The sequence below is a fragment of the Phoxinus phoxinus genome, assembly GCF_949152265.1.
Source record: "Phoxinus phoxinus genome assembly, chromosome: 8".
Lineage (NCBI taxonomy): Eukaryota > Metazoa > Chordata > Actinopteri > Cypriniformes > Leuciscidae > Phoxinus > Phoxinus phoxinus.
The window spans coordinates 19311068-19337671 of NC_136883.1; the positions used below are offsets into that span (position 1 = coordinate 19311068).

Consider the following 26604-nt stretch of genomic DNA (forward strand, 5'->3'; position numbering starts at 1 on the left):
TTGTCTTGATTGCTAATCCACAACAGATGACGATTATTAGGTTAAATGTTCAGAATATGAATCCATATAAGGTTATATTTCAGCACTTCACAAATGGACAGGGACTCTTAAGTAGCACGTAAAACGCGTTCTCGTGCGTTCATGTTAAGTGCATTTTTGGGAAACGCGCATAGAATTGCCGCGAGCGTTCGTAACCTTGCACGTAGAGAGCGCTCTTAAGAGCTAAAATACATCGTTATCGGGAAACCCGGCCCAGGCCAGTATAAACATGCATTGCATTCTTGGTTATGAAATGTAGGTCTGTTGATCTACAAGGTTCTGACCAATATTTTACAATGTTTCCAACAGGTCCTTTCCTGGATTATTTTCAAATCGCAGAGGAAAACGACGCTTTACTGGAACAATTCCTGTGGCCATTAAACCAAAACCATTTCAGATCATGTTTCACCTGCTGCCGGCCCAATGTGAGCGGTCCCCTAGTGGTCCAGATCAACTGCTCCATACACAGGCAGGACTAGGACGCAGAACTGCCATTCTTGATCAAAACATGACTCATCAGGAGGTACAGTACATGACGTGATGTGCAAATACACTTAATGTAAAAAATAACCTGTTCAGATAATTATCTTTGTGATTGGTCATAAATAGTAGCGATTGCAGCTAGATTGACTAATCCTGTTTTCTTTAACAGTTATGTGATAACCTCATTGAATTATATCCCAAACTTGGTGGGGTAGCTGGTGGTTGGCTCTTGTATAAAGCATCAGGTATTGTTTACTGCCTTGTGTAACTATTAAATATTAAATATATTTTTATTAATGACACTAATAAATCTGCTTTAGTTTTTTTGCTTTAGTTTTTCTTAGCAACGCTAATAGGAACCAAAAATGTACGTATAAATAAGTCATCTAATAAAACATACATGTGCTGGTTTAAACCTCGGTATTGTAGTCAGTTTGCTATGAGTGTGGTTCAGCAGGGGTAAAACACAATTCTTATTTTTTTCTAAAACAATGTTTTTTTATGAACAAATTGCATCTCTTTATCAGTAAATAAATTAAACGTTTTAAAGCTGCATTCTTTGACTTTTGGTGCTCTAGCAGTTAAAAAACAAAACTACATGTCTCTTGCAGAAGAACATTGTAGCTTCAACTACCTTTTGTATTTAAAACACTGATTAGAATAATACATAACAAACTAAACCAAGTAAATAGTCTTTATTCACACGCATAATAAAAATAAAAACAATTATGTATCATACATCCACCGTCTCTATTATTATTGACTTCCAAATACTTTTAGGTTGTTCCCAACTCAAATTTACATCTTATTGTTTTCAGTACATTAAATGAACACAATACATAATCATTTTTCTTGTTCATACTTTCAGGGGGTTGGGGAAGTCGGAAGCTCATCCTAGTGGCACCTGCAGACTGTGGGTACACAGGCAGACTTATAAAAGCGACAAAAATTGGGGAGAATTCTGTTATGTACATTGCTCCACTTCAAGATGAACTGGACACAGCTCCCTTGCCACCCTCATCTGATGCATTTCGCAATATGCCTAAGGCATTTTGCAAAAAGTGCAACATATCGTTCCCCCTCCAGGTCCTTGCAAATCACATCAAGACTTGTTCTGATGTTGTTTTGATTGAAGATGAAAACGAAAGACAGGATGAGGCTGGATGTGTGCAGGATGTGGAAAGTGTGAAAAAGAATAATGAACAGGTAATTGCTCTCTGTACAGTGCATATCTTGCTTAATATATTTCAACCCAAAGCTATCAAAAAAGGTAAATTTCAAACTGAAGGGGAAAAAAGTCCATTTTTAATGTGTTTTTTATATGGTTGATCATCTATATTGTAGGGTTGCTGTCCTATTTGTCAAGAGGAAATGCCTCTTGGCATCTTGGAATTTCATGCCAGTGAATGTGGCGAAAGGTGTGCAAGCTGGAAAATTTTAGTTTTATGATAATACGATTATAAAAGTATTATTTACCTCACACTAGACAAAGGATTTTAATAGATTTTCCCCTTTCCCAAATTGTAGACCAATGGATGATGACATAAATACAGCGGAGTTGACATCTATGGACAACAAAGTGAATAACACTGCTGAGATTTCATACATGAACAATGGTAATTAAATTGATTCTTTTGCGGCTTTTTTGCAGTGCAAAAGAGGATAACATGAATGTTTGTTAAAATCATTATATTGCTGACGTCTTTATTTTGTAGTCCATTTTAAATTTGTGGCAAACAAGTAAAGATTGTAAAAAATATTACAGTTCTGTTGATCTGTCATGATTTTAGGAATATATGTATATATATATATATATATATATATATATATATATATATATATATATTAAAAAAAAAATTCATTCATTTTTTTTCTTTTACCAGATTGGAAGACCCATCCGGATGCACAAATGGCTGCAACCTTGTACAGAAAGGAAATTCTCCAACTGCACGAGACTGGGAAACCTCTTCTTATGTGTATTGACTTAAGATCATGCACTGAAGAACAGGAGAGGCAGCTAATAAACTTCTACAAGCAAAGAAATGTAGAGTGGGCATGTCCTATAAAATGTCAACTTCAAGGTACATCTGTAGAAGATTAAACCATTTATTCAATAAATTATGCAGGTCATATAGTGTATTCATATTGTCAGTTTAATTACCTTATGTTAATTTTTTTTAGGAGATGCTGCAATTGGTGATGGAGTTACCAGGCACTTTTTCTCTACAATACTTGAAAAATTGAAGCATGGTTTCAGTTTGAACTTGGGTATGCAGTTTATTAGTTGCAGTTGCACTGCTAAGTGTAAATTTTTCAAATTTGTTTTGATGGTATTTACCTAATTAAATCAACAGGAAACACCGGAGTTACTTGCCTGTTTGAGGGAGAGCCAGACCACTTGGTTCCCTCATCCTCCCAATTTCTGATCGAAAGTGATCTCTTTCTGGTAGCAGGGAGAATGCTAGGCCATTCGTTTCTGCATGGTGGCCCGTGTCTTGCAGGGCTCAGCAGAGCTTTTGTACATGTTCTGCTACAAGGCTCTAAAGACACAACCACTTTGCATTTTGAGGACTGTCCAGATGTCGACATTCAAGAAACCATCAACTTGGTAAGTGTGTTATATTGTGACGTATTTGTGTGGGCGGAGCTTAGCTGGAGGCAGAAAGATTCCCCTGAACACTTCAACAAACTGTAGCTAGCAAGTTTTGTTAGCTTGTTTTCTTTTTTAACAATGCCTGGAGAATATACGTTTTTTCTGAATATGTAAGGTCACTCACTGTCTGGGACTGCGATAGTTATTCAAAAAGTTAACTTTAATGGACGGAAGCAGATTGGTCGACCCGTACACACTCACTCTTTGGTTAAACGATCTGACAGGATTACTTCCAGATGAGTGGCCTGACATCTAACGTTACATTTACCTGATTGAGAAACCGAGTGTATAGTAAAGAGAAACTGAGGGCATATACATCTTTAGGTGCCTATACTATAACTATGTGCCGAATGGTTATGTACAATGCTTGTGAGGTACAATCTGCAGTTCTGCCTAGCCAGCATCAAGAAGATGACAATTTACGGTGCAATTTTAATGATGTTAATATATTCTAGAAATAAAAATGCCAGATTCTCATTTTTCATTGATTCTTGCACCCACACAACACAACAAGATGACACTTAATAACAACAACAATAATAATAATAATTCAAGCTCCTAATTATGTAGACTAATCTGCTGTTTTGTATTGGCCATCTCTAGTTTTCCCTATGTTTTGCCTTCAGCTACCGCTGTGACGTAATTGTTATGTCAGTGCAAAAGGGGTCTATAACATCTGATTTATTTTTTAGCTCAGTGGCCAGTCTCCATTGAATGAGGAACAGCATACTAAAGTCCTGGAACTTTGTTTGTCTTGGGATCTTCCTGGTCCAACAGAAGAAAATAGAAGATGGCTTTATGAACGTCTGCTGTCACATGCGGTAATTCAAATTTGTAGTTAGTGTTTGTGAAAATGAAAAATGTCCTTATTTCAATACATTTCAATTATTTTTTGAAACTAATTTTATTTATTATTTTTTTATTATGTGTTCTATTCTAATGGTATTATTAGACAGGTATAAGTATAATTTTGTATTAATTTACTGTTTAGAATGCATTCATGATCTTTTGGATAGAGCTATATAACGCATGTTATGTGATATCCTGATTCCTTTTCATTTATATCTGTTTAATTTTACTGTAAACTACTTTAAGGTGGTAGGTCATAACTTTGCCCCTCCGTGATTTTATTCGATTTTTCTTCCATTGTATGAATTTTCAGTCACCAGTTGTTCTTTAATGTTCTTTGTATAAGGATGTACAATTATTATATATATATAAAAATAATTTATTATAATAACAACAGCAGGACAGCAAGAACATGCTCTAGGGTGGATTTTTTAGGTACTTTAGGTACTTGGTCTGTCTGCTGCATGCTGGTATTATAATTTGAAATTAGGATATAATTAATTTTTCTATTTATTTGTACTTTGTAGGTTATTGGGAGAAGAACACGCCAAATCAAGCGAGGACTGAAAGACACTTTTGTTTGGCCTCTTCTAACTGAGAGGAAGGATGTAGTATTCTTCCCCAAAGAATCAGAAGACTCATGCAGTCCTGAGGTAAGGGTTCCTCATTAAAGGGATAGTCCACTTTTTTTTACAACTCAGATAGTTGTTAGTCTCATTGACTTAATAGTATATATTTTTTTCTACTATGGAAGTCAATGGGACCAAAAACTGTCTGGTTACTGGCATTCTTCTAAAGACGCGGAGATAGGCGGAATGGATTCAGAAACGGTAAAACTGTTTTACTCTGGGGCAGTTGTAAAATTAGCCTATTTCCGAAAAAAGTGGAGTATTCCTTTTAAGAGGACTACACATGGACATTTACCATAAACAATGTCAATAGCTTTTTTCTTGGAAAACATATCATTCTGTTACTTTTTTTGATACTGCTTTCCCATATCTCATGGCGTAAGGACATTGATGATGAAGATGAAGACGAATACTCTGTTGATACCAAGGAACGGATCACAGGGTATTTAAAGCATTTCACTGAGACAGGTATGTGCCTCAGAGTTTGAACAGTACAGCAGTGTGTGTGTGTGTATATATATACATATCATTTTTTAATATTATTATTTTTAACATTGTTACTTTACAAAGCCCTGAATAAAATGTACTCCAAACGAGTCGTTCGATAAATAAAATATCTCACTTTAGAATTGACTTTGAGCTTTGTAACCTTGCAGATCATTTTATTCTCAAACAGCAACATTACACACTAATAAATATTATAATAGGATGCCTTTGATATATATTTACATAACTAGAAATAAGAGATAATGTGCTTGTTAATGTTTAATAATGAACGTATTATACATTACATATTAATTAAAAGATACTGTTTAATTTAAATTGAAATGTTTACAAATGTCATTACACTTTCAATTCATATGGTCCTGCAATTTAGATGATTTCCAATGATTAAAAGTTAAAATTTATGTATTTATTTATTTATTATTAAGTTGAGGTTTTATTAAAGGTCACATATTATGCCGTTTTCACAATATGTAAAATAAATCTCTTAGGTCCCCAGAGTGTATGTGAAGTTTTAGCTCAAAATACCCAACAGATAATATTTTTGAGACATCAAACTGTCTATTCCACAGTGTTTTGACCACAAACAACTAACGTTAGGTTCAGTCATTATTAGGTAACAGCTGTAAGCATGAACTAGCAGATGGATTCTGACACGGTGGGCATCGCAGTACAACAGCTACGTTAAAACAAATACATTCTAACTTACACTGTTTTGACAAAAGATAGGAATATGATGGCAGACATTGCAAACAATGTTTCCATGTGCAGTTTGTTTACATATAACCATAGAAGTTGTCTTTTTGTCTGGTACTTAACTTCACTAAGTGAGCTAAACACCAAGTTAGAGTTAGCTAGGTAATGCTTACAGCTGTTACCTAATAATGACTGTACCTAACGTTAGTTGTTCGCAGTCAAAACAAATTGGAATAGACAGTCTGATGTCAGGATATTCCTACATGTCCCTATTATATTCTTGAGCCAACCAACCCAGTGACGTCACCGGTTAGGATACTGCTCAATGGCGGCGTCCTGGCCGCGGATTTCGTGAAAGATATAACGTTTTTTCTTTAATATGTTTACATTTGTCATGTTTCTTATTATAATAGTTGATTAAAGTGGAAATCCATCTTGTAAATCATGTAAACATGATTGACTGCTTATTTCCCCTTTAAAGAAGGAAGTAGAGGGATATAGTCCTAATCGAAAATTGGCTGTAGGTTACTTCTGTTAAGGGACTGTTCGTTATTTATTTAAGGGGCCACCGGAGGAGTTTTGAGATCTATAGTCAAAAAAGACTTGACCCTCCCTTCGCCAGCAATACATTTTTCTATGACCCTCCAAAATGATTGTGAAAAAAGGCATGACCCTCCCCGATCATTTATTGATTACTTCTGTACTGGTTTGCGCTTGGCAAAGATGTTCAGATATCTCTATGCCTAGACCTACACCAAACGTTCATTAAAAGACTCCTGCAGACCCGCCTTTTTCAAACTGGCGCAGCGCTGACTCGCGATAGGTAGAAACTGCATGATTTGATTTGTTAAACATGAGGATTATCCGACTGGCATCGCCGCTCACTCTAACGTTAAGCTAGATAATTGTTCGCTGTTCTTAGGCGCATAACCAAGTGTGTGTGCGGAGTGTGTAGCACGCACTGCATGACATGGAGGCGCCGATGCGATTTGCATTTTCCTATCAACAGTGGAAACAACTTAAAATACTGCATCAGTCGCAATACTTTTATTTGTGTAAACTCACAATAACAAGAAAACGTTTTGCTTTCGTAAAATAAAATAAAACAATCAGGGCGCGCTTTCATGGTCTCCGTGAACTGTAGCGCGTCAAAAAAAAACGAAACAAAAAACAACCCAGAAACATATTGTAGGCTATATAGCATACTAGCCTCAAATATATGAAAAAATATCTATATAAAGCTTGATATGTCCACTTTTAAACGAAAAAAATCAAATTGAAAGCAAATATCATTTGATTATGTAATCCGTATAAGATGCATTTCTCTTAAAGGCGCACTTTACAGCGGAGATGTATGGAGACATGTTTGCAGCGGACACTGATTTAGAAAAAAAGAGTTTATTAATAAACAATTAAAATGCATCGTTATTTTTAAATACATATTTATTATCATTAGCCTGCTTTTGCGTCAAGATTATACATGCGCTTGAGCGCAGAATGGGCTAGGCTATATCCCATGCAGTATTTAAGCAGAGTTTAACGTGCGACTAGTCAAATATTTAGTAGGCCTATATGGCAACAATACATTTACTATATTTGACATTATTTAATTAGTAAGTATCCAGCTCTTTACATTACATTTTTTGAGTTAACAATTAGGCTAGTTAATGAACTAATAAAATAATAGAACAAGTTAAGATGCTAACTATAATTCTATTTAGCATGACTTGTTCCACCACGCAAATGACTGTTTTTAAGGTGACAATCTGTTTTCACATCTTCACATTTGAAGATTTACTGTATCTTGAAGATTGTTGTATTGTGTTGTATCTTCTGTTATAAAGATTGACATTTCATTAATTAAAAAAATGAGCACATAAGGTTGTTAAAATGTTCTGTTAGATGTTCTGTCTTCTGTGTTTACTTTTTGAATTGTGTATAATAATATATCTAATGAAGATATATTAACAAAAAAATCGTATATATTATATATAAAACATAGCCTAGGCTATATCAAATAAAAAAAGGTCCTCATTGGTTAATTTTGCCTGGGGCCCCCACTCAGCTGCGTTTACATGGCTCAATCCGAATGAAATCAATCCGATTAACGAATCCGAACAAGGTGTTTACATGGACGACAAATAAAGTAATCGGGTTGATGTGTGCGTTTACATGTCACAAGCTTTACATCTGATTTGATCGTTTTAGACATGCGCAGTTACGCACAATCAGTGCACAAGACGATTCCCGCCGCCTTCCACGATGCGCATAACAGCCATACCATTGCTTATTTTTTTTGTTTTAAAAATCAGATTTAACATTTACTTCAGCTGCTAATTAGGAGACGACGAGCGCGTGGTGTTCTGTGCCGTGCTGCTTGTATTTATCAAGCAATTAAAATGCCTCTGCCAGAGCCCAGAACAAGGCGTTTGTGGATGAAAGTCCGAAGCAAGGACTGGTGGGACAAAGTTGTCTTGCACCACTTCACGGACGTTTAGGATGACATGACAGTCATTTATGACCCTATGTTCAATGGTAGAGGGGTACATGGCACCCGATGAAATTACGGTGAGACGCATAGGCGTCGATTTCGGTGGGGACGCGTACCCACCAGATTTCGTCATGAGTCATTTTGTACCCACCACTTTTTAGGGTTGCTAGTAGGGCTGTAAGTTACACCAAACCCACGATTCGATTCGTATCACAATGTTTGACCCACGATTCAGTTCGTATCACGATTTTTGATCGCCGGCGCCTCCATGTTGTCGTGATAGATATATTTGCTTTACTTATTATTTATTAAATCCAGGCAATTGGTTGATGAAACATTGATTAAAATTAAGATACAATTAATACAAAACGAAATTCACTTTAAAGAAAGGCTTTGTGCTTTCTGATTGAGGTCTGTGAATGTTTTAAAGCATATTTTAGTGCCGATTTCAGAGCAGTCACGTCCGTAACCGAGAACTGTCACGTCCGTAACATTGTTTTTTCCTCATAAATGCGAACACGAAAAATAAAATAAAATGAATATTTTATGTTCTGTGGAGCTCGTTTTATTTTTTCTCACGTTTATATTAATTTCTGCTTACATACTGAGTGCATGGAGGAATATAGCCTATTCCGCACTCAAGCACATGCATAAATCTTGCCGCAAAGCACCGGCAAAAGCAGACTAATGATAATATGTCTGAAAAAATAATGAGGCATTTTTATTGTTTATTAATAAAATATATATTTCTAAATCAGTGTCGGCTCCAAACATATCTACTAGGCTACATCTCCGCTGTAAAGTGGATGCGCCTTTAGAGAGAAATGCACCTTTCATATGGATTAGGCCTACAGCCTAATCAGCCGGTATTTGCTTTCGATTAAAAATTTTTAGTTTAAAAGTGGACATTTCAAGCTTTATATAGCCTAGAAATATTCATCATATTTTTTAGGCTATACACTGTATTTCAGTTCATTATTGAGACGCGCTCCAGTTCACGCCATGGAGATAATTATAGTGCGCCCTGTTTGTTTTATTTTATTTTACAAAAGCACAACATTTTCTTGTTATTGTGAGTTTACCCAAATAAAAGTATTTGCGACTGATGCATTATTCCTTTCTGTATGACCAGAAAAGATTGAGTATTTAAAGTTGTTTCCACTGTTGATAGGAAAATGCAAGTGTTTAAAGAAAAAATTTATGCGTCTCTGTCCCCAGCACATTTCAAACCAAACTGACGCCCATGGGTGAGAGCACCAATACCATTGACAATGCGAGTCGCAATCATACTGTATAAACTCGGTAGCTGTCATTGCACATGCGCATTCCTTTCAGATTTGGTTTTCAGTCCGATTAAGTGTTTTCATGTTCTCTTGATCGGATTACAAAAGGAATAAACCACCCCTTTCAATCCGATCGAAATTTCAATCGGATCGAGCTCAATCGGATCAATTAAGGTGTTTACATGAAGGTTTTTCAATCCGATTGAGCCTTCAATCCGATTATAAGGGTCCATGTAAACGCAGACTTTGTTGGTTCGCCTCTGTCTTGCGATGAATAAGGGGCTGTTTACACCTGGCCACTTCATGCGTGTTCTGTGATGGGATAGCTATCCGATCGAATGCCCTCCGAAACGCATTCGAGACGGATTTGAATCCGATCGCTCAAACCACTTCAGGGGAGGTCTGGGCCACAATCCCGACAAAACTGGACATGTGTAAATGCATCTGGTTGTGGAAACCACATATGTAAACTGTACTCCTCCCAAAAAATGCAATAAAATAAAAATAAACCTGAGAGCGTGTTATAGGCTATATGTCATGTTATAGCCAGACATGACGACGCTACTGCAACACGCATCACTGCAGATGAGCCAACGTGCAAACTATTTGAAGAATTGAAGATAGGATTTAAATCCGTTTTGCAAAAACGCATTTATGCGACCACACCAGGTGTAAATGGAATCGTTTTGATAAATCAGATAGCTATCTGATCTGAGAAAACGCATGAAGTGGCCAGGTGTAAACAGCCCCAATGTAGCACGCGTTATTAGGGGTTCAAGCACGTAGTGCTGAAACCCTATTGTTATTGTTAATTTTCCCATGATGCACCATTCTCCTCTAAAACTGATCGGGCAGGCCGAACCGTAAGTCGTGGAGACTTGAAACTTTGGGGGCTGGTAGTACTCACACCGCCTACAACGTCAGAAGGGCTCGCCCCGATCGGCCTGACGGGGGCGCTACAGCGGTCAAAAGTACGAAACGGCTCATAACTCCTAAACCGCTAGGCGTAGGCTCAAGTGTCTTACATCGTTGGAATCCTTGGCTCAAGGCGGACGAGACGCATGCCTCGGATTGGCTCGTGACCCTGGGAAAATTTTCGGGTATTTGGGGTTTTTCAAAAAACCTACTTTTGCGAACTAGTCCCTGGTTTTTCGCCCGATCGGAACCAGACCAGTCTAGGACGATTCCCTGGAGACTGAATATCAATAATTATCGAATTGAATTTTTGCATTTGGGTGGCTACAACAGGGTCATTTACAAAATGGACGTAGAAAAAAACAGTCAAAAAACTTCACAAAAATTGATGAGCATATGTGTCATGATATGGTGAAGAAGCATGCAGAGTTTCATGGAGATCAGATCGTAGGTGGCTCTACAACTGTTATATATATGTTTTCATGCTGTAAAGCAAAACAGGTCACATAACCAGTTGATGTTTCCTCATGCTGCTGAACTGAGGAGCTACAGAGAGAATCTGTCACGCCACAGAGAACTTTGAGAACTATACATTTGTTATTGAAAATTGCCTGTATTGTTTGTAAATGCTCTTATGTGCTTAAAGGCCTTAAAAGCTTGAACCCCGCTAAATGCTGCTCGCAGCTTTAATTTGTGTTTGTTTTCAGACATGATAGCCTAACAGTCGTTTTATACTTGTGCTTATGCGGTATCACAATTTTTGATCGTGGATGATTTAATATCTCCACGATCTGCTTTTGAAGAAATATGGTAGTATCGTGTTACTTACAGCGCACATCTATCAGCTGCAGTTCTGGCGCCTCAGTCCTTGTAAACTCGACGTAGGCTAGGCTACATATCACATGCAGCGGTAGAGTTACACTGCTTGTGATTCGCAATGATTCGCCATAAATACCGAACGGTCCCTAATACATGTCTTGTGTAAGAAAGCTTTATGCGAGTAGGCGTAAACTACCCATGAATATTGAGTGTTTCACACCTGAGAGAGACACAGAGCCTCCCATAATGGCCCTATTAGGAGCTCTCAGGGCCTATGAGGAACTTTGAACAAAGAATGAGGAGATTTTAAAAAGAATGGCTTTTTGATTGTTTGGATTTATTTACAACACAACAATCCAAAGATACACTACAAATGGCAAAAAAGCACATTATTTAACACACTGGACTAAATAATTAACCAGTCACACACATTTGTGCCATTCCTGAAACATAAGTGCATACCTGTCATTTCCCTGGTGTTTGATTTTTCACTTTACCATGTTCTGCTCATGTTGAAGTCAACAGGACTATACCTAAAAAATAAAATAAAATAAAAACTGTGAACATGCTGATATCAAGAGAAACTAGGGCTGCATGATTTTAGGAATACATTTTAGATTTGTTCTGGTTAAAATTGCTTTTTAAAATTTATAAAATACACACACACATTATATATATATATATATATATATATATATATATATATATATAACACCAGGTTTGTTGTGCCATACATGCAGGGCTGCATAAAATAATAACAATAGTAGGTTATAGCAGGCATAGTTAAAGGGTTAGTTCACCCAAAAATGAAAATAATGTCATCAATGACTCACCCTCATGTCGTTCTAAGCCCGTAAGACCTCCGTTCATCTTCGGAACACAGTTTAAGATATTTTAGATTTAGTCCGAGAGCATTCTGTCCCTCCATTGAAACTGTATATACAGTATACTGGCCATGTCCATAAAGGTAATAAAAAGATCATCAAAGTAGTCCATGTGACATCAGTGGGTTAGTTAGAAGTTTTTGAAGCATCGAAAATACTTTTTGGTCCAAAAATAAAACAAAATAAGACTTTATTCCGCATTGTATTCTCTCCCGGGTCTGTTGTCAATCCTTCACAGTTACGCTGATGGCGTAAGACGCTGATGACGTGTATTTCTGGTGCGCCCGAGCTTCGTTTACAGTCTGAGGGAAACGCACGCTGTAAAAGTGTCTCATCCGCGACATGCACATTTACGCACCATTAAAAAAATGATATCCACGCAAACAATGTAGAATAGCTTGAATATAGCGTGCGTCTCCCTCAGACTGTAAACGAAGCTCAGGCGCACCAGATAACATCTGGTCACGTCATCAGCGTCTTCCGTCAGTAGCGTCACTGCGGAGTCGTGAACGCAGATTCACAACAGACCCGGGAGAGAATACAATGCTGAATAAAGTCTTATTTTGTGTTATTTTTGGAACAAAAAGTATTTTCGATGCTTCAAAAACTTCTAACTAACCCACTGATGTCACATGGACTACTTTGATGATCTTTTTATTACCTTTATGGACATGGCCAGTATACTGTATATACAGTTTCAATGGAGGGACAGAATGCTCTCGGACTAAATCTAAAATATCTTAAACTGCGTTCCGAAGATGAACGGCGGTCTTACGGGCTTAGAACGACATGAGGGTGAGTCATTAATGACATTATTTTCATTTTTGGGTGAACTAACCCTTTAAAAAGGAACTCTTCAGTAAGACTACACTAGAGAAAAATATATTTATTATCATATGTTACTTCAAATGTTTACATCGATATGACGTTACATCGATATGACGTAATGAAATGAGATTGGAGTAAAAACAAGAAGCCTATGTTTGGTGCGTTTTGCGGATCGGGACAAATTTTTCTGTCCGAGCCCGGCCCGCGTCCGATAGGCATAAATATATTTTTTCTCATACTAATTACACATGTACGTTTGTTTGTGTGGAAAGCATTTGGAAATGTCAACAGATGAGCGCATCAGCGCGCACAGAGCAACAAGGCTCTTAACACAGGCGCACATGCACGTGTCTCGTTGTCACGGCTACATAAACAAATTTCCGCACACAGGAAGACAGATGTTATGGTACTATTTTACATGTATTTTAATCACAAAAACGAACGTTTGCATCAAGTGAAAGCATCAGGCACATTGGCTACCTACATAACAAGCTGTTTTAAATGTAAAATGTTCAATGCCGCGCTGATGTGGGCTCGGGTCAGGTATATCCATCCTCTATTTCAAACACAACGCGACTGAGAACATTCACTGAAGCATCGAGCAACAGTTCGACTGCAATGTGAAGTTTATGCAACAATACTAACTAATATAATTCAGAATTATTTCTTACCTTAAAATCTTTCTTGTCTTCAAATCGCGTTCTTCTTCTTCTGGTGTAAATCCAATAATCTCACAGCGTGTCTTCCAAACTCGACGACAGCAGAGGGCTGATAAAGTTTGGCGGCGCTTTGTTGTGGAGGTAACAAGGGGGTAATCCATCCGCCGGGAACTGAAGCCTCCGCGGGCGCCGCGCATTGTAGCAGAACTTCACCTGCTGTTAGCATTCCATTGACTCCCATTCATTTTTGCGTCACTTTGACAGCGAATAACTTTACATCTGAGGCGTCCAAAGACTCCATTTGTCCATTATTTATTTCTAAAGAAACTCGACAATGTATAAAAGGCTCAATTACTTTGTACCTTACGTTATGGCCCCGTAGAAGCGGTTTTTGTAAAAATAGGCTAACGATTGCGTCATAACTCACGCGACTCTCTGTCGCACTGTAGAGAAATTACCGTATAGACCGGCGGAGAAGCTCGCAGGCAATCGGGGGGACGTGGAGGCATTAAGTCCGATAAAGTGAAGGGAGTAGCCCATAGAGAGTGATAAAGTTGATCCTACTGCTAGCTCATGGACAGCTAATGCTCACGCTCTCCGTCTCTGCGAGATTCGGAAGGGAATGATTCAGATTTCTCTCCGCACAGCTACTAGAAGACTGACAGCTGTCAGACACGTTGCTCACGTGTTCAAGCTCAGTTTGAGCCTGCGCAGTTCGCCTGGCGATCAGGAAGTGAGTGCTTCAAATGGGCTTCACTTTTCTCCGTTGAAGTCTATGGGGTCGCTGTGTCCATCTTATATACTGTCTATGGGAGGTAATGGGCGCGTTCGCGCGACGCATGGACGATTTGCATCTCTATATATTTTGCGCGTGTGGGTGTGGTCACATTAAAACTAATGAGCAAGGGTTAGAGAACCAGGATATCTTGTTGGTTTTATACAAATTACTTAAACAGAGAATATTTGTTTTCGTTTTGAATCAGATCATTTAAAACTACACACTTAAATGATTATAAATATATAGAGAATGGGCAACTACGTCACGACGCAAAGCATTCTGGGTAGCGGCGGCCATCTTTTAGGACACGGCTGTTGTTTATATACTGTCTATGGTTGTAACTCTAGGCCATTGCACACTGAGTCCGAAATTTTCGTATGCGTTTTTTCGTATTCGTGATTCGGTGGCTGTGAATTGTCAAAGCACCATCTAAACACCATTCAAACTGCTTGTTACGGATGCGAAAAACGCAGAAAATCGAACCCGTTTCGATTGTTTTATGACGGACGAAAGTTTCTAAGTTCATGTTATGTGACAAATAAAAAGATTTAGAATTGACCGTTTTCCATCATTTATAATAATAATACATTTTATTAGTGATACATTTTGTAATACATTTTATTTAAAGACACCTTACAGATTAAAACAGTTAAAGTTTATTTAAAGTTTATCTCCATTTCAAGGAGGCAATACAATAAAAAAATAAAAAAACAAGACACAATGTAAAGAATAAAAAAGAAAAAAAAGAAAAAAAGAAGCAGTTAAACATGAAGCCGTTTGAAGGTAAAGTTAGGTTATTAACACATAGTATGTAACATGCAGTTCATAAGGTTTATGGCATGTTTTATGGATACTTGCCAATAAGATACTTGAGGGTGTGCCTGTGTTTGTAGTGAGAAAATGTCTGTGCTCTAGCTTTCAGATTTGATGCTCTCTCAATGTAAATTTCAAAGCAGTCTACAATAACTGAAACACGACTGCCAAAAGCCTCAACAAACTGATGTGGCATGCTATCTTGCAAGCAATGTCGCTCAGGCCAGTGCACCAAAGGGCTAAGGTGTGTAAACATTGTAGCTATAGTGTCTCTGAACGTGGTGGAAACAGTCTGTGGCTACAAAAACTGCATTCCTGCTGTTCTCTGTTATCCTCCGGTGCAGTGTCATCCACTTATAAACTCTGTGCAGCTTCATCTGGAGGTGCAGCTTCATCCACCTGTGACCTCTGTACAGCTTGCTGTCTCTTCGTCCTCCGGTTAAAACGCTGTGTGTGTGTTTTTTTGACTTCTGTGTGGCCAAGGTGTAATGACGGTACCCAGTCGGGATGACACTCCAGCATTTCATAGGCTGGTTTGCCTGATAAAACAAAACAGGATTTGTTAGTCTGTGCTTGCAGTTGTCTGGATACCTGCTCATCCAAATAACTTCACACTCAAGTGTAAAGTTGATCGGATGAACGGTTACAGATACATAATGTAACAGTTGCATACGTTATAGAGATTCCTTCCTTTATAGCTTAATTGTATAGCTATGCAACCAGCTAACTTAGTTTTGCGAAGTTATCTAGTACTCTTTCGTAATTGAAGTTAATGTTACGGTTGTTGTGTTGTTACTAGTTTTAACTAACGTTACTGTTAGCTAAATTTGCACAACTAAGTTAGCTGGCTGCATATTAACTATAACATTAAACTCAACTAAGCTAAACTAGTTACAGCCTTTACAGCCCTACCTTGTACGGTTGCTGGGTTGCAACTAGTTTAACTAGCTAACTTTGCACAACCGAGTGCTGGCTGCTTAACGTTAGCTACAAAAGTTTTTATGGGCAGCTAGCGCTAACCACATAACATTTAAAGGTGTTGTAATGATAACGTGTGAAAATGCCGTGAACACACGTACATATGTCGGGAAATGTTGCTGAAGGTGATGTTTGTCCATCTTACAGTGGCTCTGCGACTTGATTTCCATTGTTTTTTTTCCAAGCGGGAACTGAAAAATTGTACACCATTTGTTGTACGTTTTCCACGCCGATCGTGAGAACGATTATGACAGTGTAATGCAATATGTGTTCACCATTCTGTCGTTTTACTTCTAAAATATACCAATATACTACCGCAAATACTAATATTACCGCTACTCACGTTTCTCCCATAACCTCCGTGTCCTAAAATCCCACAATGCCTTGCGCTACTGTGATCCGCTGACATCACGATCCCGCGCTCTATAAAGCTCACAAATGTGTGACAAGTATTCCCTGAGTTTTGTTTATGTTTAGAGACGTGCTCAAGAAAAAAAAAGTTCACGAGACGGAGAGGCAGAAAGCACACCCTGTTTAATTTCTTTATTTTACAAAAGCACAACGTTTTGTTTTGATTGTAAGTGGACACATACAAAAGTAGACATCTCACAGATTCTTTTTTCAGATTTATTAAGTCTGTATGACCATATATGACGGAGTATTTTAAGTTTATTTAGCTGCTATGTAAAAAAAATCGTGCAAATCACGCCGGCGTGATTGTCGACCCCAGAGGGTTAAAATACTCCCGTCATTTTTTGTCATACAGGCTTAAGAAATATGAAAAAATAAACTGTTAAATGTCTTCTTATTTATGGGTTCACTTAAAATCGAAATAAAACATTGTGCTTTTGTAAAATAAAGAAAGTAAACAGGGAGTGCTTTCTGCCTCTCCATCTCCGTGAACTTTTTTTCTAGTGCACGTCTCTAAACTTAAACAAAACTCAGCGAATACTATTCACTCAGACATGAGCTATATATCTCTATAATCATATAAGTGTGTAGTTTTAAATTATCTAATTCAAAACTAAAACAAATATTCTCTGTTTATGCAATCTATATAAAAAGAGAGAGAGATCAGCCGTTCTCATTATGGTTCTGGCAGCTCATTACTCTGCTAATGTGACACGCCCATGTAGAGCGTGCACTATTCAGACGCAGATAATCTGAGGCAACACATGCAAACCAGTCAATGCCCACAACAGCTGGAAAACACACTCGCTGTGAGGAATAATAATATCGTGATAATCCTGGAAATTTTACCTCAAACGTGCTGGAGTAGCTTAACAACGGATCCAGCTGCAGATGATCAGTAAGTGCTTTGTTCTAATCGCGATATGAAATGGTGTCTGTAAACCGCAAAAGACTGTTTAAATTTGAATCGCTTTCTGTGTTTGAATGAATGAACAGCACATATGCATGTTGTTGTTTACTACAGCTCGCGCGTGTCTGTGTGAATGAATTTCGCTTTTAGCAAACTATCTAGCCTATATTGCCTACTGAGATGAGTAAAAATCGACTGAATATGTTGAAATAAAATGTCTTTGTATAAGCAACATATTAAACTGCAAATTAACATTTTTGCCCTAATATATATTATAAAAGACGATATGTTACAGACGAAATATGAAAGACAACATTTCGTTTTGGATAGATTATAAAGTTTTTACTGCCACATCAAAACCTAATTTATAAGGTGCAAACAAAATCTTAAAAGGTCAATATAAGCCTTCTCTTTAAATTATTTTCGTGTTTTATTAGTGACAAATTTGTGGAGAGGATAGCCTACATCCAAAACTTTCTGAAAATACGAATGAGAATTAACTGCACAATTACTAGAAATGTTTACCTTGGATATTATACAACTTGCAAGCATACACAGTTTGTGGAAAAATACACTTTTTTTTCAAGATGTTTCCAACTCTGAACCAATTCTGTAGTTATTTATATATGTATGTATGTATGTATGTATGTATATATGTGTGTGTGTGTGTTGTCTTTGCATTCTTTCTTGTGGCTCAGTGACACCTGAATGAAATGCTCATTAGTATGCAGCATTAGCAGGTCTTTGTCTTCTCTCAGGTGTGAATTAGGACATTATTCATGACCTTGTTGGATCATTCACACCAACCTGCATATTGCCTTTCCAAACAAAAAGTGTCTTACAAAATATAAATCAATCTATTGTTTAATGTGAACGATTAGCCCGGATGATTTTCAGATCATTTTGAAGTAAAAACTCTAGCCGACAACATCCATTAGTCAAAAGTATTGTGGGAATATGTGAAGTTGGTCGTTTGTGGTCTAATATCAGAAAATTTAAGTTTGAGTTTTTTGTAATAACCACGCATAAATAATATTCTCTCAAAAATGCAAACATGTACATACATGTTGCTCACATATTATGATAGCCATGTTCATGCTAAATATAGTGTAATTACACCTTTGCCATTAATATGTTTATAAGCAACTGAAAAAAAATATCAGGGCATGTCAAAACATCTCAAGGACCCCAAAAACACCTTGGTCCCCAGAGGGTTAAGGTGCTGTACGGTTTCTTCCACAATTTTGCCATCAATTTCTTTGAAATTAGACATAGTAACTACTTTCTCAGGTTGTGGTCTGATCTGTCTGACCCCAGTGCAACTCAAGGATGCGCTGATCACCTTTCTGATATTATTGATTTTCTCAGAGAAGAAAGAAGCGAACTCACTGCACTTGCTGTCTGAGAGCATTTCACTTGGAATCTGGCTCGGGGGGTTTGTCAGTCTCTCTACAGTAGCAAAAAGAGTTTGTGTGTTGTTTAAGTTGCTGTGTATAATATTTGAGAAGAAATCCTGTCTAGCTTTGCCTAGTTCCATATTGAAAGCATGGATGGTGTCTTTGTAGATGTTATAATGGACTACAAGATTTGTCTTCCGCCACATGCGCTCTGCTTTTCTGCATTGTCTTTTCATATTTTGCACTGCTGATGAGTTTCTCCAAGGTGCCTTTTGTCTACCACTCTTCTTGACTTTCAGGAGCAATATCATCAATTACACTTTTAACTTTTGAGTTGCTCCTGTTCTGAGAATTTTAGTTTTTTTTCGCTTTCTCCCCCCCACAATGGTTGTCTATGTGCACTTGAAGATTCCTTTCTAAAACACATTAAACTTTCGTTTACATAGACGTGAAATTCACCGAGTGGTCAGGGGTGTTCACTGGTATGTGCACTCAAAAATCGCTGAAAAAGATGCATTCCAACAGGTTTTATCTTGTGACTGGGCTGCTATTTCATTTAATAATTGAATAAAAACATCACGTGATGATGATGTTCACTGCGGTTAATGTAAGCTACTGTATGTGCAGCAGCTCCAACTAGTGCCTGTAATGGAAAATGGAACAGGACATGGATTACACTGTATTATAAACTATAAAACTATAAGTACTAAAATTTAGTAATAATAGGTAATACATTTGTGTAATATGGCTGAAATATGGCTTTTAATATCATTTTATCTTGAAAAGAAGCCTTGGAAAAAGAAAAGAAAACCTTTTAACCTTAAACAGTTAAGTTTAATCAAGTACCTACTGCACTATTATTACTATTAGTTATCAATTAGTGAAATAAAAAACTGTCAGCAAGTAGGCTAGATTTTAGATGAGTGTTTCTCTTTCTCTGTAAATTATTAGCTTTAATTGTGAAAAATACTATAATTGAACATAATAACATTTAATGAAGTTATCATATTTGTGATTACAGAGAAAGCACCCACAGAAACTGCAAGATTATGAAGATTGCATTTCTCAGCGAAGTAAAAGAAAAAAGGAGACTTCATCATCTAGTTCAAGCAAGCAATGCAGAATTGATCAGATGATTTCATTAGGGGGAGCGAAACAAGTATCTCAGGCCACATAAGTTGGTCATCAACTTTATTTGTGACGGCCTTCAGCCGTTCTCAGTAGTTGAACAACCTGCCTTCAAGACCCTGATTAACACTCTTCACCCCAGTGCAACTTTGATGTCACGACCAACGGTGCGTTTGAGAATTCAGGAAGCAGCTATGCATGTCAGAAAAGCTATAACAGCTAAGCTTAGGAACGTGGAGTTTGTGTCAACAACAACAGACTGTTGGAGTGTGAGGCAGAGAAGCTACATCGGGGTCACTGCCCACTGGATTGACGAGACACTAGACCGGAAATCTGCTGCTTTAGCTTGCAAGCGTCTCAGAGGGCGCCACACATTCGATGTACTTGCATCTGCCCTTCATGATATCCACAGCCGTGACAAGATTGTCAGAACAAGTACAGACAGTGGGTCAAATTTTTTGAAGGCCTTCAGAGTCTTTGGTGTGCAGGAAGAGACTAACGTGACAGCTGACACTGAGGCTGATGATGAATCTGAACATGAAGAGGAAACCGCAGAGTTTCATGACACGTACACAATTTTGGCAGCAGATAGAGGTTTAGAATATCATCTTCCAAAACACCAGCGATGTGCATGTCATCTGTTGAATCTAGTGGCAACAGCAGATGCTTCTGCAACTGAAACTCAAAATGTGACCTACAGAAAGCTGTCCCGCTCTGCTTTTTCCAAGTGCCATGCTATGTGGAACAAAACTGCAAGATCTTCAACAGCTTCATGTCTTAATCTTTATGAAGAACTAAATTGTAAATTTGTTCAGGTTACTTTTGTAGTTAATATGGTTTATGTATAATATATTTTTATGGGGTTATCTGTAACTTTTGCTTATTTTTTTAATGGTTCTGTAGTTAGTCTACAGTACATATCAGTTAGCTTCACAGTCTTTTTCTTGCACTAAACCTAAATTTACATACACTCCCCATTATTTTAGGGTTAGATTACATCCGGAAACATCTGAGAACATTCCCAAAACAAGAATCCCAGCCCCATAGATGTGAGATGTCGGATGAAGAGGACTTCTTTTCATCAATGAAGGCAAGCCCTCCAGATGCCACAGGTGAACTGCAAGGATACCTGGCATGCACTTCTGAAAACATGGAGCTTCTTCATACATTCCCATGTGTAAAGAAATTGTCTCTACGTTTGAATACAGGACTTCCTGCTTCGGCAGCCTGTGAACGTTTGTTCAGTTGTGCTGGGCAACTGTTTACTGCCAAGTGAGCTAGGATTGACTGTACAAACTTTGAAAGTCAACTTCTGGTAAATCTGAATAAGGCATTTCAGGAATGAAGTGTCTATTGTGTGGTTGAAATGTTGTTTAGTTCAGTTTTCTGATAATTCTAAATATAGTGGCCTATAAAGCTTATATACAGCTTTTAAGGAGTGAAGCATTTGTTGAGGGGTTATATAATGTCTTTTTTTTGTTTGGTTAAATACTTAGCTAATGCCTTTTCAAGAGCTGAATATTTCGTTTTCAATAAATGTTTGTTATTTATAACATTTACTGTCTGACACTTACTATAAGTGGGTTGGGTATCGTTTCAATTATAGTGACTCTGCTTTTGCTTACAAATGACAATTCTTATTGATTCCCAGTTTTGATTTTAAGGTAGGCTATATATTAGATTTAGATATCAAACATTTATAATGTGTCTTTTTGCAAAACATTCTGTTTCAGCTTAATACAATTAACAAAAATCAACAGCCTACTGCTGAATTGAGTTAGTACTTTGTAACGTAGTTACTTGAGTAGTTTTTTAACAAAATACTTATTTACTCTTACTTGAGTCTTTTATTTTTCAGTACTTCTACTTGTACTCAAGTGAATTATTTCTTAAGTAGCAATACTTTTACTTAAAGGAACACTCCGACTTTTTGGGACTTTATCCTATTCAACTTATCCCCCAGAGTTAGATAAATCCATACATACCTTTTTCATCTCCGTGTGTGCTATGAGTCTGTTTGACGCACCCACCGCTAGCCTAGCTTAGCACAAAGACTGGATGTTAATGGTTGCAGCTAGCATACTAATCCAAATAAGTGACAAAATAACGCAAACATTTTCCTATTTACATGTTGTGATTTGTATAGTCACAGAGTGTACAAAAAACAAAGTCAAATGAGACACAGACATATTTTAACCGTATAAATACTGGGAACTATATTCTCTGAAGGCGAAGCACTGCTACTTGGGCGGAGTGATAACCGCAGCACCTGAGACGCGCCGTGGTGAGGAGCAGAGAGTTCGTTCAGAGCGCGTCTCAGGTGCGCTGCGGTTATCACTCCGCCCTATATTCAGGGAATTTAGTTCCCAGTATTTATACGGTTAAAATATGTCTGTGTTTCATGTGACTTTGTTTTTTGCACACTCTGTGACTATATAAATCACAACATGTAAATAGGAAAATGTTTGCGTTATTTTGTCACTTATTTGGATTAGTATGCTAGCTGCAACCATTTACATCCAGTCTTTGTGCTAAGCTAGGCTAGCGGTGGGTGCGTCAAACAGACTTATAGCACGCACGGAGATGAAAAAGGTATGTATGGACTTATCTAACTCTGGGGGATACGTTGAATAGGCTAAAGTCCCAAAAAGTCGGAGTGTTCCTTTAAGTAAAAATGTCCAGTACTCTTTCCACCACTGTTTAACTTAGCAGGTTGTATTTGTTAAAAGTAATTAAGTAAATTTAATTTTAAAAGGAACATAACTGTTGTGAAAATATCAAGTAAATTCTGTAATATTTACTATTTTGAAGTAATTAAATAGATTTTATAATCTGCTTGTCTTGTCCATTTCACATTTTGAATTACTTCGTTTAATGAATCTATATTACTCACTATTATTATGTAGATGTTGATTTTTTTTAAGTGTTACCAAAAAAATTTAATCATTTTCTCTGCATCAAATACTTTTATCACAAATCACAATAAAATAAAATAAAGTTGAACAGTTTATTATGTCAACATTCACAATGAACCATTAAATCGGTAATCTTTACATCAACTGATTAGTAGTTAAGGTACATTCAGTAACCTCTCTGATAATTTACAATAACTGTAGAATTAACCTTGTACGGTTCAACTAAACCTCAGCAGCCAACAGTGGCATAACTAACATTAATGATGAGCACATGCATAATCCAGCTGAAACAGAATGGTCACTTTTCCTTAATGCTCATTAAAGCGTCTGCTGTTCTGTAAAAACAAAACAAAAAAAACAACAATTTCCCCTAAAGAAAATGAAAATCCATTCTACTCTATGAAATTTTTCAAATACGCAATTAGAATCTTACAATTCACTGAAACAATGCAATAACAGCATTCAAACCGACACTAAGTGCTATATGCTATTAAAACCGTAACACATTAAAACATTTCAAAAGTTAAAAGTAGTCAACAGTTCTGGATAGTTCTTGCTTTGCCTCTAATAAACATTAACAGAAAGAGCAGGTGTTAATTCTTGGCATTTCTCTAAAGGAGTGTGAGCAAGACAACATCACTAAAGTCAACTACTTGCATATTAATGTGGTCAAGTGTTCTGAAATGGATATTTATATTCACACTGACACAATCTTCATTCCACAGTGCCCTTTTATATATATATATATATCTTACACTAGGGGATGGATACCCGACCCGAGCCCGACGGGACCCGCCGGTACCCGACGGGCCGGGCCGGGTTCGGACAGATATTTAGAAATTATGTTCGGGTTCGGGTCGGGCTCGGTCACATCAGCGCGATAGGGCATTGAACATTTTAAATTTAAAACAGCTTATGTAGGTAGCCGATGTGCCTGATGCTTTCACTTGATGCAAACGTTCGTTTTTGTGATTAAAATACATGTAAAATATTACCATAACATCCGTCTTCCTGTGTGCGGACATTTGTTTATGTAGCCGTGACAACGAAACGCGTGCATAATGTGCGCGCGCCAGGTGTTAAGAGCGCTTGTTGCTTCGCGCGCTGATGCGCTTGTCCTGTTGACATTTCCGATTGCCTTCCTACAGTTGCTTAATAAAAGCGGGCTTTCCACACAAACAAACGTACAATTGTCATTAGTATGAGAAAAAAATGGGATTTTAACTGTCGGGCTCGGGTCGGGCTCGAACATAAATATCTTTATGCCTGTCGGGCTCGGGTCGGGTTTGGTTACTGCTCTGTCGGACGCGGGCCGGGCTCGGACTGAAAAAGTCGGCCCGATCCGCACTCTATCTTACACCTGCAAAATACAAAGTCAACAACAAATGCAACGATATATCTAACAATTAGTCATGGCCAAATTTAACCACATTAAAGTCTTTTGGGGAATCAAAACTTAAGGCAGGTCCAAGTCTGTGTTTGACGGTGAAATATCCATAAAGTCAAGCTCTCCTGCACATGGGTGTTGGGTCAAATAGATCCGAATATATCTTTTCAAGTTTTTGTTACAATTGTTGAGATGGAGATGTAAGTTGGGGTGTACCAACAGCCTCGATTGTACAGCATGTACCATGTCGATAGCATTTAGGAGAACAACTTCAACTTTAAGGATTGCACTTTTGGGGACATCTTAACACCATCCAGGTCCAGGAAAAGTTTATGGAACTCCTCAAAGGTGTATCACAGTGTTGGGGGGTATGCCAGGTTGAGGGTATAAATAAGCCCCATCAGCAGTGTGCAAGCTTTAGCAGTACTGCCACATCCTGGAAATATCTCCCTGCCTTCCAAAAGGATGGACACATGGACTGGATCCTCTCGATCAGCACCATAGACAACCAAGTCTATCTTAAGGATATGTTCAGCGGCATCACTGCGAGTGTTCTCCTGCATACAGTTTATAAGAAAGAAAGAACACAATTCTATTGATAAACAAATACAAAGAGATTAATTATCAGTGCAGGATGAACATGCTTGCTAAAAATTACTAAACATAACTCACATTATGTTAAATTCAGTATAGCTAATGTGTTTTACAGTGAGTCAACATAAGTAAAAAAAAAATTGTAGAACATTGCGCAAGACAGCTGCAATTCACAGATTGTACCCATAAAATGAATGTTGTTCGAAACCATACATTGTGTGCCTCTGCACTTTTACATTGCCAGGAAACCCTATGACTTTGTAATATCCAGACTACGTTTAAGTTGTGACTGCATATAATTTGGACCATTGCTGAGTGGAAAATCTTCATGTTTGTTTCTTACTTTTTCACTTGCATTTAAAAATGTTTTTTTATGACACAAAAAGAAAATCATGATTTACCGGACAATCTTCAAATAGCTCTTCTTCTTTCTCGGCGAGGTACAGGATAAGTTTCACGTCTCATCTCAATGCTTTGGTTCTGTGAACAGATTGATAATGTGTCAATAATGTGCATTACAAGCAGGAGGAGTTGTCCTGCATATATACCTGCATGCAGTTTTTGTGTGTGCAGTTTTCTGCAGATTTTAACAAGTTAAAGCTGCAGTCCGTCGGTTTTCCTCTTTGTCGCCATCTCTGTTCGAAATCTGCAATTGCAGTTTTTCGCGGAATTATTAACTGTGCGTGTGTAGTAAATCGGCATGAAACAGCACGGATGAACACAATGTATTGAGGAGAACATGTCATCAGCAATCTCAGAGTATACTTTTTGAAAGTGTATAACCAACATTAGAATTTTCATCGGAAAATGTCATCTGAACAAGTAAGTAACATTCACTTTTGTTCTGACCAAATTCGGGGGGTGGGGGAATTGCTCCCTCTCACAGCTAGGACAAAATAATGCATATTTACCATAGGCGTAATAGCAAGAGAAAGACAACAAAGGAAATTCCGTAACTCTGTGAATTAAGTGAACAAGTGACTAACGTTACTGTTACGTAAATGAATTAATGAACTGTCTTACCTGTCCAGCAGAAAAAAAGCCGTCTCTGCGTCCGATTTGAACCCCTTCAAAACACGGAGTTCACGCCACCTTTCAAAAGCCCTGCCGATGTTTATCCTTGTTTTAGCATGGGCTCTGTTGCAGTCTCCTTTTTTCTGTAGCCACTCTGAAGTCCGAAGTCTTTTGGGTTTTACAACTGGTGAATCTCCAGTTGTCACTGGTGATTGTCGCTTTAAACTTTCGGGATCCGCCTTACCAAGTGCTAAGCTAAATCTCCACCTCCATCATCCACACACGCTATATAGACGACTAGCCAGGACTCCTTCTCTATTGGCGCTTTTCCACTGCATGGTACGGTACGGTTCGGTACGGCACGGCACGCTTTGGCGCTTTTCCACTGCATGGTACGGTACGGCTCGGTTCGGTACGGCTCACTTATGGCGCATTTCCACTGCATAGTACGGTACGGTACGGCTCGCTTCGGCTCGCTTTAAATGGTACCACCTCTGTTGAGGTTCCAAGCGTACCGTACCGATACTAAACGTGACGTGAAAACACT

At 37.8% G+C, this 26604-nt stretch overlaps 1 protein-coding gene and 1 long non-coding RNA gene across 2 annotated transcripts; both read left to right on the plus strand.

The window, feature by feature from the left end:
• Positions 1-439: 439 nt before the first annotated feature.
• On the plus strand, positions 440-3255 carry LOC307002397 (uncharacterized protein; the record flags this gene model as incomplete). Its single annotated transcript, XM_079619978.1, has 8 exons — positions 440-562; positions 692-767; positions 1391-1728; positions 1867-1940; positions 2050-2138; positions 2406-2603; positions 2704-2790; positions 2877-3255. The coding sequence occupies 8 exons, from the start codon at positions 440-442 to the stop codon at positions 3215-3217; spliced, it is 1326 nt and encodes a 441-aa protein (XP_079476104.1). The 3' UTR covers positions 3218-3255.
• A 318-nt stretch (positions 3256-3573) lies between these two features.
• LOC307002825 lies at positions 3574-4869 on the plus strand. The gene is made up of 3 exons (XR_013798554.1): positions 3574-3996; positions 4552-4677; positions 4779-4869. It is a non-coding gene; the product is annotated as an uncharacterized lncRNA (long non-coding RNA).
• The last annotated feature ends 21735 nt before the right edge of the window (positions 4870-26604 follow it).